The 20,226-nt window shown below is 40.1% G+C and overlaps 1 protein-coding gene and 1 long non-coding RNA gene across 17 annotated transcripts in view; one reads left to right on the top strand and one right to left on the bottom strand.

Moving 5' to 3' along the window:
• LOC129725340 (small conductance calcium-activated potassium channel protein) overlaps window positions 1-20,226 on the top strand; it is a 355,723-nt gene that overhangs the window by 316,361 nt on the left and 19,136 nt on the right. For all 16 annotated transcript variants that reach the window (XR_008728076.1, XM_055681026.1, XM_055681027.1 and 13 more), the window contains 2 exons: window positions 10,993-11,103; window positions 12,391-12,518. Coding sequence is in view for 15 of the 16 variants with exons in the window: in XM_055681026.1 (XP_055537001.1) it covers window positions 10,993-11,103; window positions 12,391-12,518 (239 nt within the window). In the remaining variant the exon portion in view is untranslated. The remainder of the gene's footprint in view (window positions 1-10,992; window positions 11,104-12,390; window positions 12,519-20,226) is intronic.
• On the bottom strand, window positions 9,458-11,909 carry LOC129725343 (uncharacterized). Its single transcript, XR_008728077.1, has 3 exons — window positions 11,670-11,909; window positions 10,741-11,588; window positions 9,458-10,226 (listed from the first exon to the last, which is right to left on the bottom strand). It is a non-coding gene; the product is annotated as an uncharacterized LOC129725343 (long non-coding RNA).

Here is a 20,226-nt window from a genome sequence, read left to right as displayed (position 1 = left end):
GAGTCACACTATGGATCGAATGTAGGGTGGTTTACCGGTAAAACAAAAACGGGTAAAACCGATATTTTGACGTTGGACTAACGTCTATATCGAAGTTAGGCATCTGAATTTGAAAATCTAGTAATTCAACCAAGGAAAACCAGGGAAAAGTGGTCAGGTTTTGAGTCGTTTCTTTTCAGAAATTCGAGGTTTTGGCATCAACCGATCAGAAATTCTTTTACCGTCGAATTTATGTAACAAAAATAACCTATTGTTCGAGATACACTAATAAAAAATTGTTGAATCACATCGATTGTCTAAATCATACCGAGCAACCAATCACCACCTCTCTTCACAAGCACAGTCGACACTAACGGATACAATCGATCTGACTTTGTAAACAGTCTCGCAGCTTTCAACCAATAACGAGCTCGCTTTCGGTAGCTGAAACAGGTGCTTCAACACCGTTTTAATATGCTTCTTTAATCATTACCACTAAACAGATTCTAAACACCAGTGGCTTGATTGATAGGGAAAATATTGCGCAAGATTGTCATATAATAATTTAAATATGTTTTCGATACTAAACTAGTAGATACTGAATTGCGATACTAAACTAGTTAAAAGTTGTGTTAAAAGTCGTGCACATTCAACCAATCACAAGCTCGCTTCTACTTTGTTCGCGGGTGGATTTTTGCTTTGGGCTATATAATAGCCTGCGTCGTCTCATAGCAGTCATCAGTTAACAAGTGGAAGGCCACTAGAACGGTCCTGAATAACCAGCAGCGGTGGCTGATTCCAGTGGCGAAACTGAGCTGCAGCAGAACCTGAGCGGTGGTATCAGGCAGCAGCGGCGGAGGTAGTGGGCAGCTGCATTTCTTCATTCAGTTCGGTTCCCCTTCGATCTGAGTTGGACCCCACCAGGAGTAATCCAATTCAGATATCGTTGGGTGAAAACGGCCAGAAACTGCACGAGCCAGCACCGCCACTAGGAAAGCTACCGCCATTTAGTGTGTGCGCAGTGTGCACATATAGCGTATGTGCATCTGCATTGCAATGACATTTGCGATGACAGGGATGGCGCTGTTCCGTGTGTATGGCTAGCTATAGCGTGTGTAAGACATAGCATGTGTAGCATATTATGGCCATTGCGTGTATATCTTCAGCGTGTGTACGGATAGTTATAGCGTGTGTGTGGATAGCTGCTGCGTGTTTAATGATTAGTTATAGATTAGTTATAGTGTATGGAAAAACCAACTTTTTTGCATTTTTCATACTAAAGAGCTCAAAATGGCTCAAACCATAGGTTTCATTACTTCAAACGGTAGGTTTTTTAATGCCTTACAACTTGGCCGAAGACACTAAAGAGCTAGGGTGAGCCAAAAAAATACTAGAGCTGTTCAAAGTTGAGTATGTCGAAATTTATGTTGCCAACCATTTTTTCTGCCAACACTGCCAGTGTACCGGCGTCAGTCAGATTTCCATCAGAAGTTACCTCTGAAACATGTTCTAGATTATATCTATGCCTAGAATATTGACCTAAATTTGTTTACTTGATCCAGCTGAGTGTATAAAGTCGTTACGACAGGTTACTTTTGATGGGAATCCTACTGACGCCGGTACATTGGTAATGTTGGCAGAAAAGAAGATTTTCTGCATTTAAATCGACATACTCAACTTTGAACAGCTGTAGCTCTTCTTAGGGACATCCTAGCTCTTTTGTGTCTTCTACAAAGTTGTTAGGCATCTAAAATACTATACTTTAACATAATGTAGTGCATTATTAGAGCATTATTGAGCTCTCTAGGAAGGTAAATGCAAAAAAGTAGGTTTTCCCATATAAATTTTCATACAAATTTGAAATGCAATGCGCCAAGCGGAGACAAGACCAATCGATTTCAGGTAAGTTTAGGGTTGTTTGGGATCCCAAAAGGAACCAAAAAAACTTGGTTCTGGAAAATCGATCATTTTTCCCCACCCTAGTATGTATGGATAGTAATAGCACATGGTTGGATAGCTCATGCGTGTGTATAGATAGTTGTATCGGATGTATGGATAGAAATAGTGTGTGTATGGATAGCTTTAGCATGTGTATAAAAAACTATACCTACAGCGTGTGTATGAATAGTGTTAACATGTGTATAGATAGTTATAGCATGTGTGTGGATAACTATAGCGGGTGTTTATCGTAGCCCGATCAGAAAGAACAAACAAAAATGTAACAGAAGTTGTTAGTTTGTTACGGGAAAAACCTTACAGGCTGTGTTTTCAATTTGGTCCCGTTAGGTGTTAAAATAACAGAAATTATAACAGAAATGATTCTACTATTATCAAACACATATTAAAATTTGTTACTAATTTATCAGCTTTCTAACAAAATAAGATAGTATATAGAACAATATAATAACAAAGATTGTTAGAAACAACAGGTTTTGATAAAAACGAAAAAAATTAGTTAGACTTGTTTCAGAACTACTTCATTTCACGTTTTGTTATTATAACTCATTCAGATTCAATTTTGTTATCACATTATATGGAAAAATACAAAATTGTATCAAGATATGTTATTTGTGTCTCACGTTGATATAATTTTGTATTTTTTTAGTTATGCTCTTCTGATCGGGAGATTATTATTGTCATTAAAAATAATAAAATGTCTTAACGAACACAGTTGTGAATTTGAATTTACAGCAGCGATTTCAACTGCTTCAGCCAGTCTTTATTCATCGAGGAAAAATTACTGCCTATGAATGATCAACACTTATTTACTAGAAATTTCATTTAGATCTAAACAGGTTCTTTTGAGTATCATAAATTATTAGTAAAAAGAGTTGCAAGTTTTCTCAATGAGAAGCATTCATTAAATTTTCGTTTTTGTTTCTCGGTGCGCGGTTTTGATTTTGTTTCTCGCACACAGAGAAAGAAACAAACTTGTCGCTATCGTGAAAAATAACAAAACAATTAGCAATGCTCTAAATCGCAATTGAAGAAGTTAAGATATTTTCCTGTCACTCACCAAAACCTTGATAACAACTACCGAAAAACGTGTAACTGAACTCTTGCTATATTAAGTTATTGAAATAAACGTATTTTTTTTAAATACATGAAGTTATATGGTGGGCTGGAGATAACCTAGCATGAGTTTTATCGATTTAATTTCAAACAATTTTTAAATTTAAAATTTTCGTTTAAATCGTTCTGGGCTCCATTTTCAGATAGTTTCGTTAAGTTTGCTTTTTGGTTAGATAGGAAAATTTTACCAATTCGCTCAATTAAATGATTGTCTTGGTAGTGCAGCTACGAACAAAGGTTTGATTCGAATATGTATGAAATGACAGCGATTAAATAAAAGATATCCATTCTTTCAGTATATATTATTATTTATAACTTTTTAACGTCTCAGCATTCAGAAATGCACTGTTAGATAAAATTGCAGCAAATACTAGAGTTGCAATTCTCTCTATTATTTGTTTCATTGTAATATAAGAATACCGTAGTCCAACGTCATGCGGTCGTGTCCTGAATACCACCCTCCTACTTTTTTTTCAATACCGAAATACCGGTATTAAAGAGGCGAAAAAACCGGTTTTTTCGGCATTTTTCTTTAGATTGAAAAAAAAACTTGTCACAGTATTCATAAATCATTGTTAGGCTAATGAATGCTACTCACTTAGGCAGGCTTTACAAATCACATGACGATGTATATGTATAATTATTACATTTATACCAAAGCAACATTAAATAATAATTTACCCTTAACTATTTATCAATTTTTGTTATCTTTTTGTTTGTTCTGCTCGGATTCAGACGATGTGTTTGTTTGTATCGATAATATGTCAAAAAACTTCATATCAATAAAGCAAAACATTTTTTTTAAGTAGAACAGCTAATCTTTTTACACTCTTATACTCACAGTGGCAGCGCGTGGGTTTTGAACCTCCCAGTTTAACTACAATTTATGAAAATCATAGTTTGAGGCAGAAATCACAATCATGTCAGCGAAAATTCATTATTCATTTGTGCTATTTGAAAGTAAAACCTAAAAAAATAATAAATAAATATAAATTTGGATTAGGAATTCATTTTTTGTTGATACAAAGTGTTTACAGGATGAAATAATCAACCAATAAAGAATTTCATCCTAAAAATTACTGCTCCTTGAAAAAGTGAAATTTGAATAATTCAAACCTTCGTCGCCCGTACCGCAGCGGGCTTTTATTAGCAACTAGCTGAATGTACCTGGCCTCACTCGTGTAAATGTTTCTGCTTTTTCCATAATTTTCTATATTTTTATATATGTTTTACCAACCTCTCATTTCAAACATTTATTTCTATTTCAGTTACAAACTTGTTCATATGCCACATTTTTCGTTTCTCCATCAGGAGCTAAAGTTAATAAAATAATTATAATAATAAATAATTTGAACGAACTGTTTAAAGAGCATCGAACAGAATAAAGAAGTATTTACCTTCGATTCATTCGGATTCGAAAAAGTAAATTCTGGTCTGATCGTGATTTCTTATTTATTATTTCGTTCATATACTCTTCTCAAAAGTTTCAAATATTGTTTTTCTACGAATTTAAAAGTTATTCACTAATTTGAAACTAAGTTTTGCGATGGAAAAAAAATAAGTAGAAATCTGCATGTTTTTTGTTATTACATTAGTTTCGAAATTATGTTCTTCGCAATCATATCACTAGATTCATTCATTGGAGTTCTTCAAACACTGTTACCCAGTGTTGTATCTGGATCATATACCACAAGAGATCAAAACAATGGTCGCAGAGGTCCTAATCTTACAAAAAAATCTGGATCGTAATGAAGTATAGGTACTCATAAATGCAAAAATATAATCATGCAGCGACACGTCCATGCATAGATGCAACCTGAAACGCTGGGAAATATCGACGAAAACGGCTATCGATAATTATCGATAAATTCTCTTATACCATCGATAACTATCGATAGTTATCGATAGTTTGACAGCTAGAACCAGATGAAGAAAAACAACAAAGTGTTGCTCCTGTTGTGGACAGGAATAATATTTAAAAGTTTATTCGCACACATCATTCGCACTTAAGCGAAATCTCGTCGTTGTCCGTATAAGGTAGAGTGAGCGAAAATGAGTATCCCTCAATTTTCTAACAGTTTTGAAGAGGATTTCATGTGAGAGCGAACAACCATCGAGTTCTCTTAAAGGCACGGCCAATATACTTTTTCAGTTCTGGCATCATTGTGGAGTATAAATATCAATGCGAGGAAAATATCAATAACTATCGATAACGCGGAAAGCTTAACGATTCTATCATTGGCCGGCAACAATCGATACTATCGATAATTATTGATAGGTTTTCTATCCCTAATCGTCATCACCAAATCCAATTTTGAACAGCAAAATGCCTTTTTTCAAGGCAAATAAACAAGTCATTGAAAGTTAATAATTTTTGACAACGTAAGCAAGCATTCTGTGCGGATTCTAGCAGTTACATCTGTCGCGGCCGTCTAATTTACAGAAGGTGAAATAGCTTCTACAGTGCATGTTGTCCGTGTATCTTAACTCTCCCACTGTTGGGGCAGCACAAAGGTTGCGATCAGCAACCGATTTTGAACAGCAAAATGCTTTTTTCAAGGCAAATAAACAAGTAATTGAAGGGTGAAAATTTCCTAGCATCAACACAAGCAAACATTCTTCGCGGGATCCTAGCAATCAAATTCTGTTGTAGTTCATTTAGTTAATACCCACACTGTTGGGACAGCACAAAGGCTGCGATCAACATAACCGATTTTGAATAACAAACTGCCCTGTTAGAACGCATTCACAAAGGCAGTTAATTCGAATATGCAGAGCTAATATGAAGTCGATTCGATCAATCAGCATTAACAGTATTTCGTCGTCTCCCAGCTGCCAAGTTGAAACATGATGCAACACGCAACAACGAGCAAACGAAATCGCTTGATGTCACAAACCGCAATAAAATACGGTTTAAAACCGTTGCGTGTGTGAGAGCACCATCGGTGTTTATTCGCTGGAAACAAATATCGAATGCGAATTGTGGAATAATTCGTCTAAAGAATATTGGAGAATTAGACAACTGAACTGAAAGGCGTGGCCTATTACGTAGCACCCTTCGGCTATAACAGAGTGTTTCTGGGAAAACTAGCTACATTCATTAGTCGGAAGGCGCGCTGGATGGACCGTCCACAACGTTGACAGCAGTAGAATCAGATACAGCACTCAGAAGTAACAGCGGGTTTGCGCCTGTGGCTGCCTTCAAATTAAATAAATCACTTGCGCTGTGGTTGGTCACCATGTCTCAGTAGCAGCGCGGTTCTTCTCAGCGTGCCTCGCCAGACTGCCATTATTCCCCCACTGTTGGGGCAGCATAAAGATCGTCATCACCAAATCCAATTTTGAACAGCAAAATGCCTTTTTTCAAGGCAAATAAACAAGTTTTTGACAACGTAAGCAAGCATTCTGTGCGGATTCTAGCAGTTACATCTGTCGCGGCCGTCTAATTTACAGAAGGTGAAATAGCTTCCACAGTGCATGTTGTCCGTGTATCTTAACTCCCCCACTGTTGGGGTAGCACAAAGGTTGCGATCAGCAACCGATTTTGAACAACAAAATGCCTTTTTGGCGTAGAACTATGTTTTACTTTAGCATACCACACAGGGATGCAAACTGAAAAACTGGGACGAAATTTGTCCCTTTTCAAATGCTAATAGGTCGGTTGGTTTTCAACCGATTTTCTTCATTCTCGCAGCAATCGATTGGAAAATTATACACGCATCTGCCCAAATGCATAAAAATGTTTTTTGAATCTACGAACTATTGCACTATTGAAAATTGTCAAGCCTTGTTGAAATAAAAATAACGTCCTCTGATTGGTCGCTTGCTTGCTGTGTGTGTATGATATGGTATCATGTGTGTATGTGTGTATGTGTGTATTTGTGTATGATATGGTATGATGTGTGTGTGTGTCTATGATATGGTATGATTTGTGTGTGTGTGCTGTGTATGGTTTTTAACTCGGCACGATCTGCTAACTGCTGAAACCGGTTCACGAAATTCACAACCCTTCATTAGTAGACATTATAACTCATTACTCAAGTAAAAATATTGGTTTTATCAAAGTTTTATAGCGCTCAATACAGCCAAAAAAGCGCTATAAAACTTTGATAAAAACAGTTGTGTTACTAGGGTAATGAAACACTCAATGCATTTGTTAATAGTGTACGTAGTTCTACGTCATTTATGCGGTCGTGTCTTGGATACAACCGCCTACTTTTTTTCGCGGACAATCATCATTACTTCCCCAAATTATGATTTTAAGAATTTTGTAGTTGAAAAAGTAGGCTTAAAGACCACGAGTCACCTCTGGTTTGTATTAATCCGAAAAAATAAAAATACCGGTTTTACCGATTTTTATTTTTATGAATACCGAAATACCGGTTTCTCGAAAAGTCGGTAATACCGACCACCCTAATCGAATGCTATTTCAAACTCTTATCGCGCCAAAAACGGGTTTGCAATACATTTCATCCTCCACAGCAACACAATACTATTGCGTCAGCAAATTCTCGCAAAGCTTCTTTGAGCGTTTTCCCCCCAGTTTTTACTTTGCGTTACGCTTCGGTACAATTTAGGTCTCGTTACCTGTCAAGCCAGCCCTCTTCTTTGCATTCTGGACATAGGATTGCGAAGTTTATGCCATTTTCGCCACGTTTCTCGGTGCCAATGTGGTTCTATTTGAAAAGAACTACCACTTTAAAATGAGCAAGCTGATCAGTAATTTTTTTTTTCACTTCCGGTTTTTCTGTCGATAGTTAGACGTTCTCTAAATCGTTTCAGGGCAACACCCCGTGAATTTAGATTAATTCTATAATTCAACCACAAGGGAACCAGCGATTTTTATTGCATGCGTGCAGAATCAGTACGTGACGCGCTTGTTCTGGTGACGCTATAATGTGAACAAATGAACTTATGTAGACACCATATGTTCACTGCGAATCTATGTATTCTTAAAGTAAAGCAGTAGGGTAGAGCGGGGCTAGTTGGTCATATTTGGTCAAAATGTTCTGTAACTTTTTGTAGGAAACATTATGGCAAAAACTCATTCCATGGAAATATTGTGTTAAGTCTATAGCATCTAGAAAAAATATAAACTGGTCAGAAAAGTTAATGATTTTGCGGATATTCTATGTTTTTTGAGTGGATATCTAATTGGCCAACTAGCCCCTCAGCCGGGGTAAGTTGGTCAGTGTGTGGGGTAAATTGACCATTTATATTTCGGAAGGACAATTCAGTTTTCCTTCCTCAATGCATTTGCGGCAGCCTGTAGCGTCTCAGCGGAGGTCAAACCGCATCCGGTTTTTTGTTTATACGTTTGCTTTCCGAAATCCCAAACCATAAGAAAAGTTACTCATAATTGCATGAAAAAAAACGTGTTCCTCTTTCATACCTGACGAGAAATATATGTTGAAATCTCTCTAAAAGTTTGGTTGGGAACTAAATCAAAGACAATACGGGTTAAATTGAGAACCGGAGCCAAATTCTAGATTCGCATCTGCAATCACAAGCACAAAACTATAGCTACATTAGTTTTTTTTATGAAAGCTTACTTTCGCCGAAATTTTCATAAGGTAGAAGGCATTTGTCAAGGCAGTTATTTTAGATCAATGACTCATCATTTATAGTGTGCAATAAAATATTCATCAAAATGACGATGAAATGGAGACAATTTTTACTAAATAGTTTATAGTTTTAAATAAATGATTTTACTAACAAGAGCACATGCTGTTTTTGCTTGGCTTAAGTTTGGCTTAATTTGTTTCACGAAATGCGCTGTTCCTTACATTGCATTTACTTGGTTACTCGAATTCATTTATGATGTACATATGACCAACCAGCCCCGCTAGTATTTGACCAACTAGCCCCTCATGTATTAAATGTGAAAATTACTTGAAATATATGAAATTAAAATTTTGGCGGAAGTTTGCTTTACACAACTTAAAACTAACCAAAATGACTTTCATAATACGTTGAGCTATGTTTATTTCAATTTGGCTAGCTTTGTTTAGACAAAAAGTTTCAATTTGAAAACCGAGTAGAATTGATGGCCAATTTGACACCAACCTGTATTTTTTATACGTCTTAATTAAAACGGTACTTCATTTTGTCATTCAGTTTCTCTGGTTATCCGCTACATATCACCCATATAACACGATTTTTTTATACGTAGATTCGAAGATATTCTCATTGACCAACTTACCCCGTAACCAAATAGCCCCGCTCTACCCTACCATTAGAAAAAAAAAAAAATCACACCGTTATGCATTTTGTCGAGCTTATCTATAAAATTATCCGATTCGTCCAAGAATAGTTAATATAGCAGAATCAATGCAAGAAACGTTTCATTTTCTGAATTCGTTTATAGACTGTTATATCAAAGCATTCAATTATATTCCTTGCTCCGGAAAAGAATTCATTTTATTTCGAGAAATTGTATTACTCTTAAATTTCACGTAAATAAAAACCGTAAAAAAGAAGTGTAGACAGTAGCATGCTTATTTGAAATGGTATAAGAATATATTATTATTATTATTATAAAAGACAGTTCCTTTTCTTTATGTAAATTAATTATCTACTTGCACGACCGACCGAGAAATTGTTTTATTCCTGAAATTTTTGAAGAAGGTAACTGCAAATACGGTAACTGATATGAACTGTCACTTTTAAGAAAGACCACGCGTCCGCTTCAATCAACAGATTGTTTTTTGTTCACCCAACATTCGTTTACCTAGCATTCAATTTCTACAGCGATACAAATGCAATCAATGTGAATGAAATTAATTTTACTCTAGAGTGATGAAATCTTTATTCCAAATTTATTGGAATTTCGGGAACGCAAATTGCGGCTTCGACAACTCATGAAGTTGAAAGTTTTTGGAATTAATTTTTGTTTCATTAGAAAGATTAATTTCAAGGGATATTTTATAGCAACAAATATATGAGATTGAAATATAGCAATGCTAAACACACTCGTTACCGATCGGTGTCAATGGTTTTGAAGTTAGCTAAATGTATGTTCAAAATCCCCTCGCAATCCAATCCGTCTAAGTTGAACCAAAACCAACGTCGGGAGATATTTTTTATTCTTTGAAGTCACATACTTCGTTTCACAAAAGAAAGTTTTGCCGGCAGTTCCAATTTTCAATCGCCTGGCTTCGATGACTGGCACAAAACTGCGGAAGAAAAAACAAATTGAAACAATATAGTAATTGTTTGCACTCTATTATAATAATAAAGTAATATGCTTCGACCCGCTGCGTAATTTGTGTATTTAATAGAAGCCTTTACGATTTCTGTAAGTTTGTATAACAACCCAATTGTGTAGCATTTATGACTTGTTTTATAACAGCCTCTGTAAATCAAATCGCAACTATTAATATGAAGATTCGGCAACAAAGCTTCACGATCGCATAAACTGTTACAACAGATAGATTTCTACTACTATTGGTTCACCTACAATCGTAGTTCGGCCGAATAGCAACACAAGCTACAAGCACCATATAACATAGTTACGGATCACATTCCATGCTGCAAAGGCATCTACAAAGTAACGCTGTGAAAATTTAGCGCTTCAAACTGACGGCCTGCTTCAGTACAACAAACGAAAACACACTTAAACCTATTATACTCATATATTTCAACATAAACATAAAAAATCTAAATAGAAGCCAGTTTGGTTATTCATACCATGCTTTGCTTTCCGTTTTTTTTTTTTCTGCTCTCAAACCATACACCCTGGATCTGCAATTTTCGTCGTCCAACCAAAACAACACTCACATTCGTACGCTGGCCATCACTGGATGTGGTCTTCCTCCGATGGTTCGGAACTCCCCCGACATCCGGTGGAATCCAAAACCAACGGTGCATCTCGTCGGAAAACCCGTACCCTGGGATGCAATCAACTCATTCGGTTCACACATACACACATACACTCGACAGGGAGCTGGCTGTACGGCCCTGCTAGTGGCAGTCGTATCGAGAAAACTAGAGTTGACGCGAGCGGAAAAGCATGTGCACAACTTCATGATGGACACCCAGCTGACAAAGAGGGTAAGTGGCATGTAGTGACAGTCCGTAACCAACTTTCTATCTGGATAAACAATGTTTATATATGATGAAAACGAGCGCAGCTCAGACGAAATGTATGTGTTGGTATGTTTTCGATGCTCGTTGAGATTTACAGCTATTCCGGGAATTTGCATAGCAAATATTCTGACATGACGAATTACACCTATTTGGTTTTGTGGATTGTCTTTTGATAACAGGAAAATAATATAACAGAAGGGTTATCGCTTATTTGTCCCCTACAGTCATTTTCGTACAAAGAGTGTTTCTGTTTGAACTCAAGAATGTGGTTAGTTTCTGTATCAAGAGCGTGGCCGCTATTTAGCATGTAGAATAGATAAAAACCTTTTCACATTTGAAAATTCATAGATTCATCACGCGACCCGAATTCAGATTATAATTTACATACTTAACCACAATATGAACTGCTTCGATTTTTAACCACAACAAGTATGAAAGTCTTTCATCTCCTGAAATAAATTTAATACATCAGTAAAATCTAATGCTTAACGTCCGATTAGTCACAGCGAAATTAGTAAAAACAAACGAACCTTTAGCTCGACCCGTTTCCGAGAGCACCATTCGAGTTTAGATCATTTTTCGCGCACCAACCGTTAGATGTGACCCTCATCACCATGTCACGGCAAAATTCACTCTGCTGATCCGCACCATCAGATTGATAAACTGACGACATTTGTGCTGTAAATCGCCCGAATGAGTGGCATGCAGACTCTGGGTGGAAATTTACTTGACGCCACCGCTAGCGGTTATCTATCCAATAAAGCAGTATTTCTCAGTAGACGAACTTTCTTGCTTGTTATCTTTTTCTGGAAATTTGACAAGAAAGCAAACGTTGATGTTGTAACTACAGAGAGCATGAATAATAATATGAAAAATAGAGTACCGTCATAGAAAAAACATCCCGAGGCGGCAAATTGTTTGAATGCGTGTAAACAAAAACAGATGATTTTCGTGTATCCGATCAGATAACTTGGGATTTGCATTCGCTTTTTTAAAGTGAACCTTCCATTAATCGTCAATATAAACTGACAAAATAAAAAGCATATGAAATTATTTTAAATTCGGAAATACCTAAATACCTAAACCGATAAATGCATTCTTCTTTATGTTCTCCTGCATACTAACGTTAGTCTACATTCTTCTGTATCGAATAATCTTGTGCTTGGTGAACCGGGCACGAAACTTTTGATGTGGTCGCATATCTCTATATATACCAATAACAACCCATTTTGTTTGATTTCTGTTCTGCAGCTAAAAAATGCGGCAGCTAACGTACTGCGGGAAACCTGGCTGATATACAAGCACACACGTCTGGTGAAACGTGTTAATCCTGGCCGGGTGCGGACGCATCAGCGGAAGTTCCTGTTGGCAATATATGCGTGAGTATTATGTGAATCAAATGAATTGTTCAAACGTGAGCCAGCAGTTTCGATAAAACAAGTGATTAGAGGGTTTGATAGATAAAAGGGTGATTTATTCAACCGAATCTATTGGATGTTTTGATAAAAATGGTCGAATTATTTCGTTCAAATAAAATTCTCACTTATATACATATTTACTATTATCAAACGATAGACAACCAATGTTAATGAAAATCCTGATTGTTGATATTGCCAAAGATTTATGTAGTTGAAATTGATTGTTGTTTTTGAGGGTTTAACGAAATTCTATTTTATTTATAAGTTTTCACCTTATAATTTAGTTCAATATATAATTCAACCGTTGTCTAGTGTTATTCAATCGGAAAACTTTAAGTGTAGCAAAACACTAACATTTTTCAGCAGAATAAGGTTACTAATACCAGGATACATGTAAAAGATAAGGCCTTCACGACACGGTGTTCTTGAGAAGCAGCATCTTTTTACATCTACATCTTACCTTACCAACCAGTTCCAAGCCGTGGTGTGGCCTTTGCTATAGGCAAGAGTCGTCTCTATTCCACAAGGTCCATAGCTACAGTTCGCCAGGTCTGCAGTATGCGTGGGGTTCGAAGGTCATCTTCCACCTGATCGATCCTCCTTGTCCGCTGAGCACCTCTACATCCTGACGGATTGGTTTCAAGGACCATCTTTATCGGTCGTCTGACATTCTTACGACATGGCCAGCTCACCGCAACCTGTCAATCATAGCGGTGTGAACGATAGATGGCTCCCCAAGCAGGTCCTGCAGTTCGTGATTCATTCACCATCTCTACGTTCCGTTCTCCACCTGCAGTCCGCCGAAGGTGGTACGAAACACGTTACCTTCCATCCACTCCTCAGATACTCGTTCTTCCTCCCAAATGTTGGCAATGACCCAGTTCTAGGCTCTAGCCAGTCTACCGCATTCAACAGCTCGCAGAGAAGTTGGTCCACTCCAGTAGCTTTGTTGTTTTTTAGCCGGCCAATCTCCTCCTCCAACTCATGGAAGGGGCTAGAATCCTGTTGTCTTCTGCTCGTGCACCAAGACCAATTGCCATACCGTCCTTGCGCTCTACTGCATCGCCGTTCTGATGCTCTTCGAAGTGTTGCTTCCACCTTTCGGTCACCTTACACTCGTCCGTAAGACAGGTTGCCGTCCAAGTCCCTGCATAATCGGCTAGTTGCACGTAGCCTTTACGGGAGCTATTCAGCTTCTCGTAGAACATCCGAGTGTCGTTAGCTTCGCGATCTCTGTCCTCTTGTTGACTCATTTTCCTTTGGAGAACTGAGTTTTGGCTGTTTCGTGCCCGTCGGTATCGTTCCACGTTTGCTCTCGTACGGTGCTCCAGCATTCTCGCTCATGCTGCGTGCTTCTCCTCAACTAACTGTTTGCATTCGCTGTCAACCCAGTCATTTCTATGACCCGAAGCCGCCTAGTAGCGCTACAGCAGTGCGGCGGATTGAATGCTTCTCGAGCTTTTTTCAAGAGTAGCTGCGCCAAGCTATATTATGCACTGTCGAGAGTTTATCGCGCAGTAGTGGTCCGAATCTATATTCACACTATGGTAGAGGCGAACGGTGATGATATCGGAGACGAATCTGCCGTCGATTAGAACGTGGTCGATTCGGTACTCTGTCTGTTCGACGATTGATCTGTAGGTGGTTTTATAGATATGTGGTTTTGTGGTCGCGAGCAGCTCCCGTAAACCCGCTCCATCTACGCGTAGAACGCTTCCTTTTTGTGGTCAGGTCTTTCTTCATGTGAGCAGTGCACGTTGATAATACTGTAGTTAAAGAACCGGCCCTTTATCCTCAACTTACACATCCTCGCATTGATCGGCTGCTACCCCCTCACACATCGGCGCATCTTTCCCAGTACTATGACGCCAGTTCCTAGCTCGCTGGTGGCACCACAACTCTGGTAAAACGAGCAACCCGGTGGCCATATTTCCATACCTTCTGTCCTATCCAACAAACTTCCTGCAGCACTAAGACTTCGTAGTTGCGTGGATGCAGCTCATCGCAATGTATCTTGTCGCATCCCGCAAAACAGAACAATTTGCAGTGTATGTTCCAAATTTCCAATAGTAGTCCTTATTCATTTGCCTAGGTCCATGCCGATTCTTGTTTTGTAAAATGATGTTTTCCAGGGCGGCTCGTTGGACCTTCACCGATCATCAGTCTCTCCGGTGGACCATCATGTCAGCTGTGTTTAGAGTCTCACGTCGACACCAGGACGTTGGTCAGCCGCTCCTAACATGGAGATCAGACGTTGTTTTGAGCCGCACCATCTTGGTGAGCAGACGCTCAGGTTAGCGAAGCATTTCCTTTACCGCCGAAGTAGGGTCATCGCGCCAATGATCGCGTTAGCTATTGTCGGATGACATCATTGCCCAGGCAACACCTACCAGTTGTGTCCATGTTTCAACTGGCAGTCTATTGTAAGCATATGACTCGTGGAAGTGTGAGGTTAGAACTTGTTAAGACTGAAGCTAAGTTTGACGCTCCCTCCATGTTGTCAACTCACCATTTGCAGTCCTTTTTTAATCGACATAGGAGACAGGTTTTTCAAAGTTTTACTCTTCAAACGCTCTACAACATTATATAGTCTGATTGGTTTTTATTTTTGGAGATAGTTGATTAACATTATTCCATGCACACCCTACAATACAGTAATTCGTGTAATGCATGTAGTGTTAAACTACTTACAGGCTATAGATTTACCTGAGATAGAAACCAGATAATGTTTTTGAACCATTTTTTAAACTATATTCACTGCCTGCTTTGCAAAACGTTATGTTCTTTTACTTTTATGGCGAAAAGTCGTTGACGATCCACTGCTGAATCAAGAATTGGTCTCCACACCAGACGATCTTTGGGTAGTCTTCTCCAACTGCCTCTCACACCTGTCAATCGGGTGTCCTCATCCACACTACAAATCCTACTAGTACGGAGTCTACCACGAAGTCGCCAACCTCTGTCGGGCTTGGTACTAGATATTATTTTCGCTGGTCGCTCCTCCGACATTCGTGTCACGTGGCCAGCCCACTGTAGTATGCCGTACTTTATCAGCATGTTGGTATGTTTGGTACACCTCGTGGTTCATGCATCTGGGCCACACTCCTTTCTCCAGTTTCCGCCAAGTATTAAATACAGGATCCTACGCTCGAAGACTCCAAGTGCTCACCTGTTGGTCTCCTTCATCGACCAACACTCATGGCCGTACTAGTACCATCGGGATGATCAACGTCCTGTAAAGCGCAATATCGTGCGAACATGCGGTACCACAGCTAGTAACGTAAACCGTAAAAGATCCGATTAGCGTGATTCCACATTTTTAAACATAATACGCCAACTTAAAGTCCAATTGCAAAAATAATCAAAAGCGTTTCATGGGACAACTAAACCTTCCAAATGACACTAATTTCGTAAATAACGGTCTAGCCATCTCTGAGAACAGCGGGTGAGAAAAAATAGTCTTTAGCACACGGTTCTTTTTATTCATTTTGCATTATATGTTTAATCATTATAAAATTCAATACTTCGGGGTTTTCCAGACAGCCCGTTCATTTGACACCAATTTTGTTCAAATCGATTGCGTAGTTCCTGAGATAGTTAATGAAGTTTCGTGATTTTCACATTCACATCACAGACAAAGATCCGATCAGTCCGATTACAATGAAATTCAATGGGGTCTTATAGGGCAGCTAGACCTTTCATTTAGCACTGATTTCGAGAAAATCGGTCAGGCCATCTGTGAGAAAATCAAGTAAGAATTATTACATACACACACATACACACTAGAGATGGTATGAAAGCCTCCTCCACGGCCTTACGGTTGATACGGATGATATCGACGTCGTCCGCAAAACCAAGAAGCATGTGAGATTTCGTGATGATCGTACCGTTTCGTTCGACGTTTGCTCTTCGTACTGCACCCTCAAGAGCGATGTTAAACAGTAGATTGGAGAGCGTATCCCCCTGCTTCAGTCCATCCAACGTTACGAACGCGGCTGATGTCTCGCCAGCTATCCGCACGCACGATTTTGATCCCTCCAGTGTCATACGACTCAGCTTTATTAGTTTCGTAGGGAAACCGTGTTCCAGCATGATCTGCCACAGCTCGTTTCTTTTCACTGAGTCGTATGCCGCCCTGAAGTCCATAAACAGATGGTGAGTCAGTAAGTCGGTATCGAGGATCTGTCGCAGGGTGAAAATTTGATCCGTCGTGGAACGCCCTTGTCGAAAACCAGCCTGGTATTCGCCAACAAAGGATTCCGTTAACGGTCTCAATCTGAAGAACAGGATACAGGAGAGCACTTTATATGCGGAGTTGAGCAATGTTATCCATCGATAGTAGCCACAATCCAATCGATGGCCCTTCTTATAGATAGGGCATATGAGGCCTTCCAACCAGTCGTTCGGCATTTGTTCATCCACCCAGATCCTTAGGATTATCTGGTGGATCGCATAGTACAGCTGCTCGCTTCCCGCTTTCATAAGTTCGGCCGGGATACCGTCCTTCCCAGCGGCCTTGCCGTTTTTCAGCTCACTAATCGCCTTTTTCACCTCCTCCTGTGTTGGTGGCTCCACAGCTTGTTCGTCACTCACAGACTTCCCGTGCACGCGCTTTTTTTTTTCAAGCGACGAGAGAAATCTTTCTCTCGCTCGTAGAATTTCCATGCATGTGCGACGAGACGAGACACGTCACATGCAATTTGCAGGTTGCTCTTTCGCTTCTCTTTCGGTTCGGATTGCGATGCGCAAGGCGATGTTTCATCGCACTACGAACTGAGCGAGACGCCCGTACTGTACATACTTGATACAGCTCGTGCGCTACAGCTCGTGAGACTTTCTCGTGTACACAGACTTTCTGTACACGCGCTGAAACGACGAGAGGTTTCTTTTCTTTTTTTTCTTCGGTAAGAGACTGCGGCGCACCACACGTTGTCTTATCGCTTTACGAACTGAGCGAGACGCCCGTACTGTACCTTAGTGAAACTGTATATTAGAGAAATGACAAAGCACTCACCGTTGAGGAAACTATCAACATCAAAACGGGCGAGCTGTATAATTTTGCATTGCCGTTATCCGTTTTGATGTTGACAGTTGCCTTAACGGTGAGTGTCTCTGCGTCTCTCTGGTGTATAGGCTGCCTACCGTACCTACATACGATATATGCCGTCAGACCCTTCTGAAGGTGTATTAATCGGAAGAATTCACAAAACTATATTACAACGATCAGATTATCACGAACCTTCAGAACCTGATTTGCAATATCTATACACTAAGGTCGCTTTTACGCGGTTTTTTTACGTGGATTCCGGAATTTACGCGGTATTTTTTTTCCTGCGGATTTCGGTTCCTCTTCACTCGGATTGCAGAGTTTACGCGGGTTTTTTACGCGGATTCCAGAGTTTACGCGGTTTTTTACGCGGCATGTATCCCCCGCATAAAAAGCGACTTTAGTGTACTCAATTCGAAAATTCTATCCAACATCAACATGTACTAGAAAATATAAACAATTTCAATGGTTTTACTATTTTTAACTCCCGAAAAACTTATGTTGTAATTTCAAACCACATTTTTTATCTTTAGAACTACAAAACAGAGTTCTATCATAAGATAGTCAATGACATCTAAACCGACTAAAGGAACACTTCTGTTAACCAACGTAACACTCTGCATCCGGTGAAAAGAAAAATAATACTCGTTTTCGTACCGTTAGCATAATAAGTATAGTAACAAAACGTTCTTAATTCATGTTAACAAAAGTCGGATGAATTAATCATAGAATTTTGAATTGATAAATAAATGAACTAGGTTATATCATTGATAATTCTAACGGTGTTTTGATGCATGCTGTGTTATAGCGTAAATGAAAAAAACATAAAATCCCCTGCCTGTTTCCTTCTGCGCAAAATCAATTTCCTTCTCGCACCATTTGCGCAAAGCAACATGCGAGGCAAGCTCGCGAGACGAGCTCACGAGAATTTGCACGCAAGCTGTCTCAATACGCGACGCCCATGCACCGCACTCGTTAAGTTGAGAGACGAGATATCTTCGTGTACGTCGCAAAATAAATTCCCATGCGACGAGACATGGCTCGTACGAATGGTTAGTTTTCTCGCTCGCACGCTGCACACAGCACGAAGCGACTGAATGAGGAACGAGACTTGTAGCGCAAAGCACACTGTCTCTTCTTTGTGCGAGCGAGATTTCAGTCTGGTCACTCATAATCGTCATCCTGTTCCTGCTCTGCTTATCCGGCTCCTCACCGTTCAATAGCGCCTGAAAATGCTCCTTCCACCTGGCTGCAACCGTCGGTTTATCAGTAAACAGGTTTCCGTCCTTGTCATTACACATGACCGGCACAGGGAAATTCCTGCTTCTGACTCTGTTGACAGTTCTATAGAATCTCCGCACGTCGTTTTCAGCATAGCTGTCCTCTGCGCTGGCGAGCACCTGCTCCTCGTACTCGCGCTTCTTCCGACGGTGGGTTCTATTTTCGGCAGCTCTTGCCACCCTGTACCTCTCTCTGTTCTGACGCGTAGCCGCAGCGAGCATGCGGCCCCTGGCACGGTTCTTCTCATCTGTCGCTCTCTGGCACTCGGCATCGAACCAGCCGTTAAGCTGTCTTCCACGCGTCGTACCTACCACCTCTCTCGCAGTCGTTTCGATGGCGCCGTGAATACTGCTCCACAGCCCATTTATGTCTCCCACTCCTTCCTCCTGCTGTTCTGCGATCCGTTGATCCAGCTCTCTGGCGTATTCTGCTGCCACGCCATCAGCTTTCAACCGCTGAATGTTGAAACGCGTCGTCCTCTCTGTGCGAGATTTCAGCACGTTCGACAACCGTGTGCGGATCTTACAAACGACGAGATAATGGTCAGAGTCAATGTTTGGTCCCCGAAAAGACCTAACATCAGTAACATCCGAAAAGTGCCGACCGTCAATCAGTACGTGATCGATCTGGGAGCAGGCTTCTCCAATTGGATGCCTCCAGGTGTGTTTCCGAATATTCAAACGTGGAAAATAGGAGCTACATATGGCCATTCCTCTGGCCGCGGCAAAGTTTATCAGCCTTAGGCCGTTTTCATTAGTTGACGAGTGGAGGCTATGCCTTCCAATGACCGGACGGAAGAATTCCTCCCTCCCAACCTGTGCGTTTGCGTCCCCGATGACGACTTTTACGTCGTGTTTTGGCAACTCGTCATAGATTCGCTCAAGCTTGTCATAGAATTAATCTTTGACTTAATCGGATTTGTCGTTTGTCGGTGCGTAGGTGTTGATTAAACTGTAGTTGAAGAATTTGCCCTTAATCCTCAACACGCATAACCGGTCATCTACGGGCCTCCACCGGATGACTCTTGTTTTCTGATTTTCCAGCACTACGAAACCGACGCCCCGTTCCGCTGCTTTGCCGCCACTGTAGTAGATGTGGTACTTGAAAGAAGTGCGTGCAATAGGATCTACTGCACGGAATTCCCTTTCTCCGGAATTAGGCCACCGAACCTCCTGAATCGCTGCGACTTCGACTCCCTGCCGCTGTAGTTCTCGAGCAAGCAAGCCAGCCCGCGCCGGTTCATTGAGAGATCGGACGTTATACGTTATATAGGGATACATTCTGCGGAAATTAAAACCGAGGTGTGACGTTGGAATGAAAGATTTCAAACGGTAATAATGA

Source organism: Wyeomyia smithii, chromosome 2 (assembly GCF_029784165.1).
Source record: "Wyeomyia smithii strain HCP4-BCI-WySm-NY-G18 chromosome 2, ASM2978416v1, whole genome shotgun sequence".
Taxonomy (NCBI): domain Eukaryota; kingdom Metazoa; phylum Arthropoda; class Insecta; order Diptera; family Culicidae; genus Wyeomyia; species Wyeomyia smithii.
Note: the sequence above shows the minus strand (reverse complement) of the source record. Positions and strands in the feature narration are given on the sequence as shown.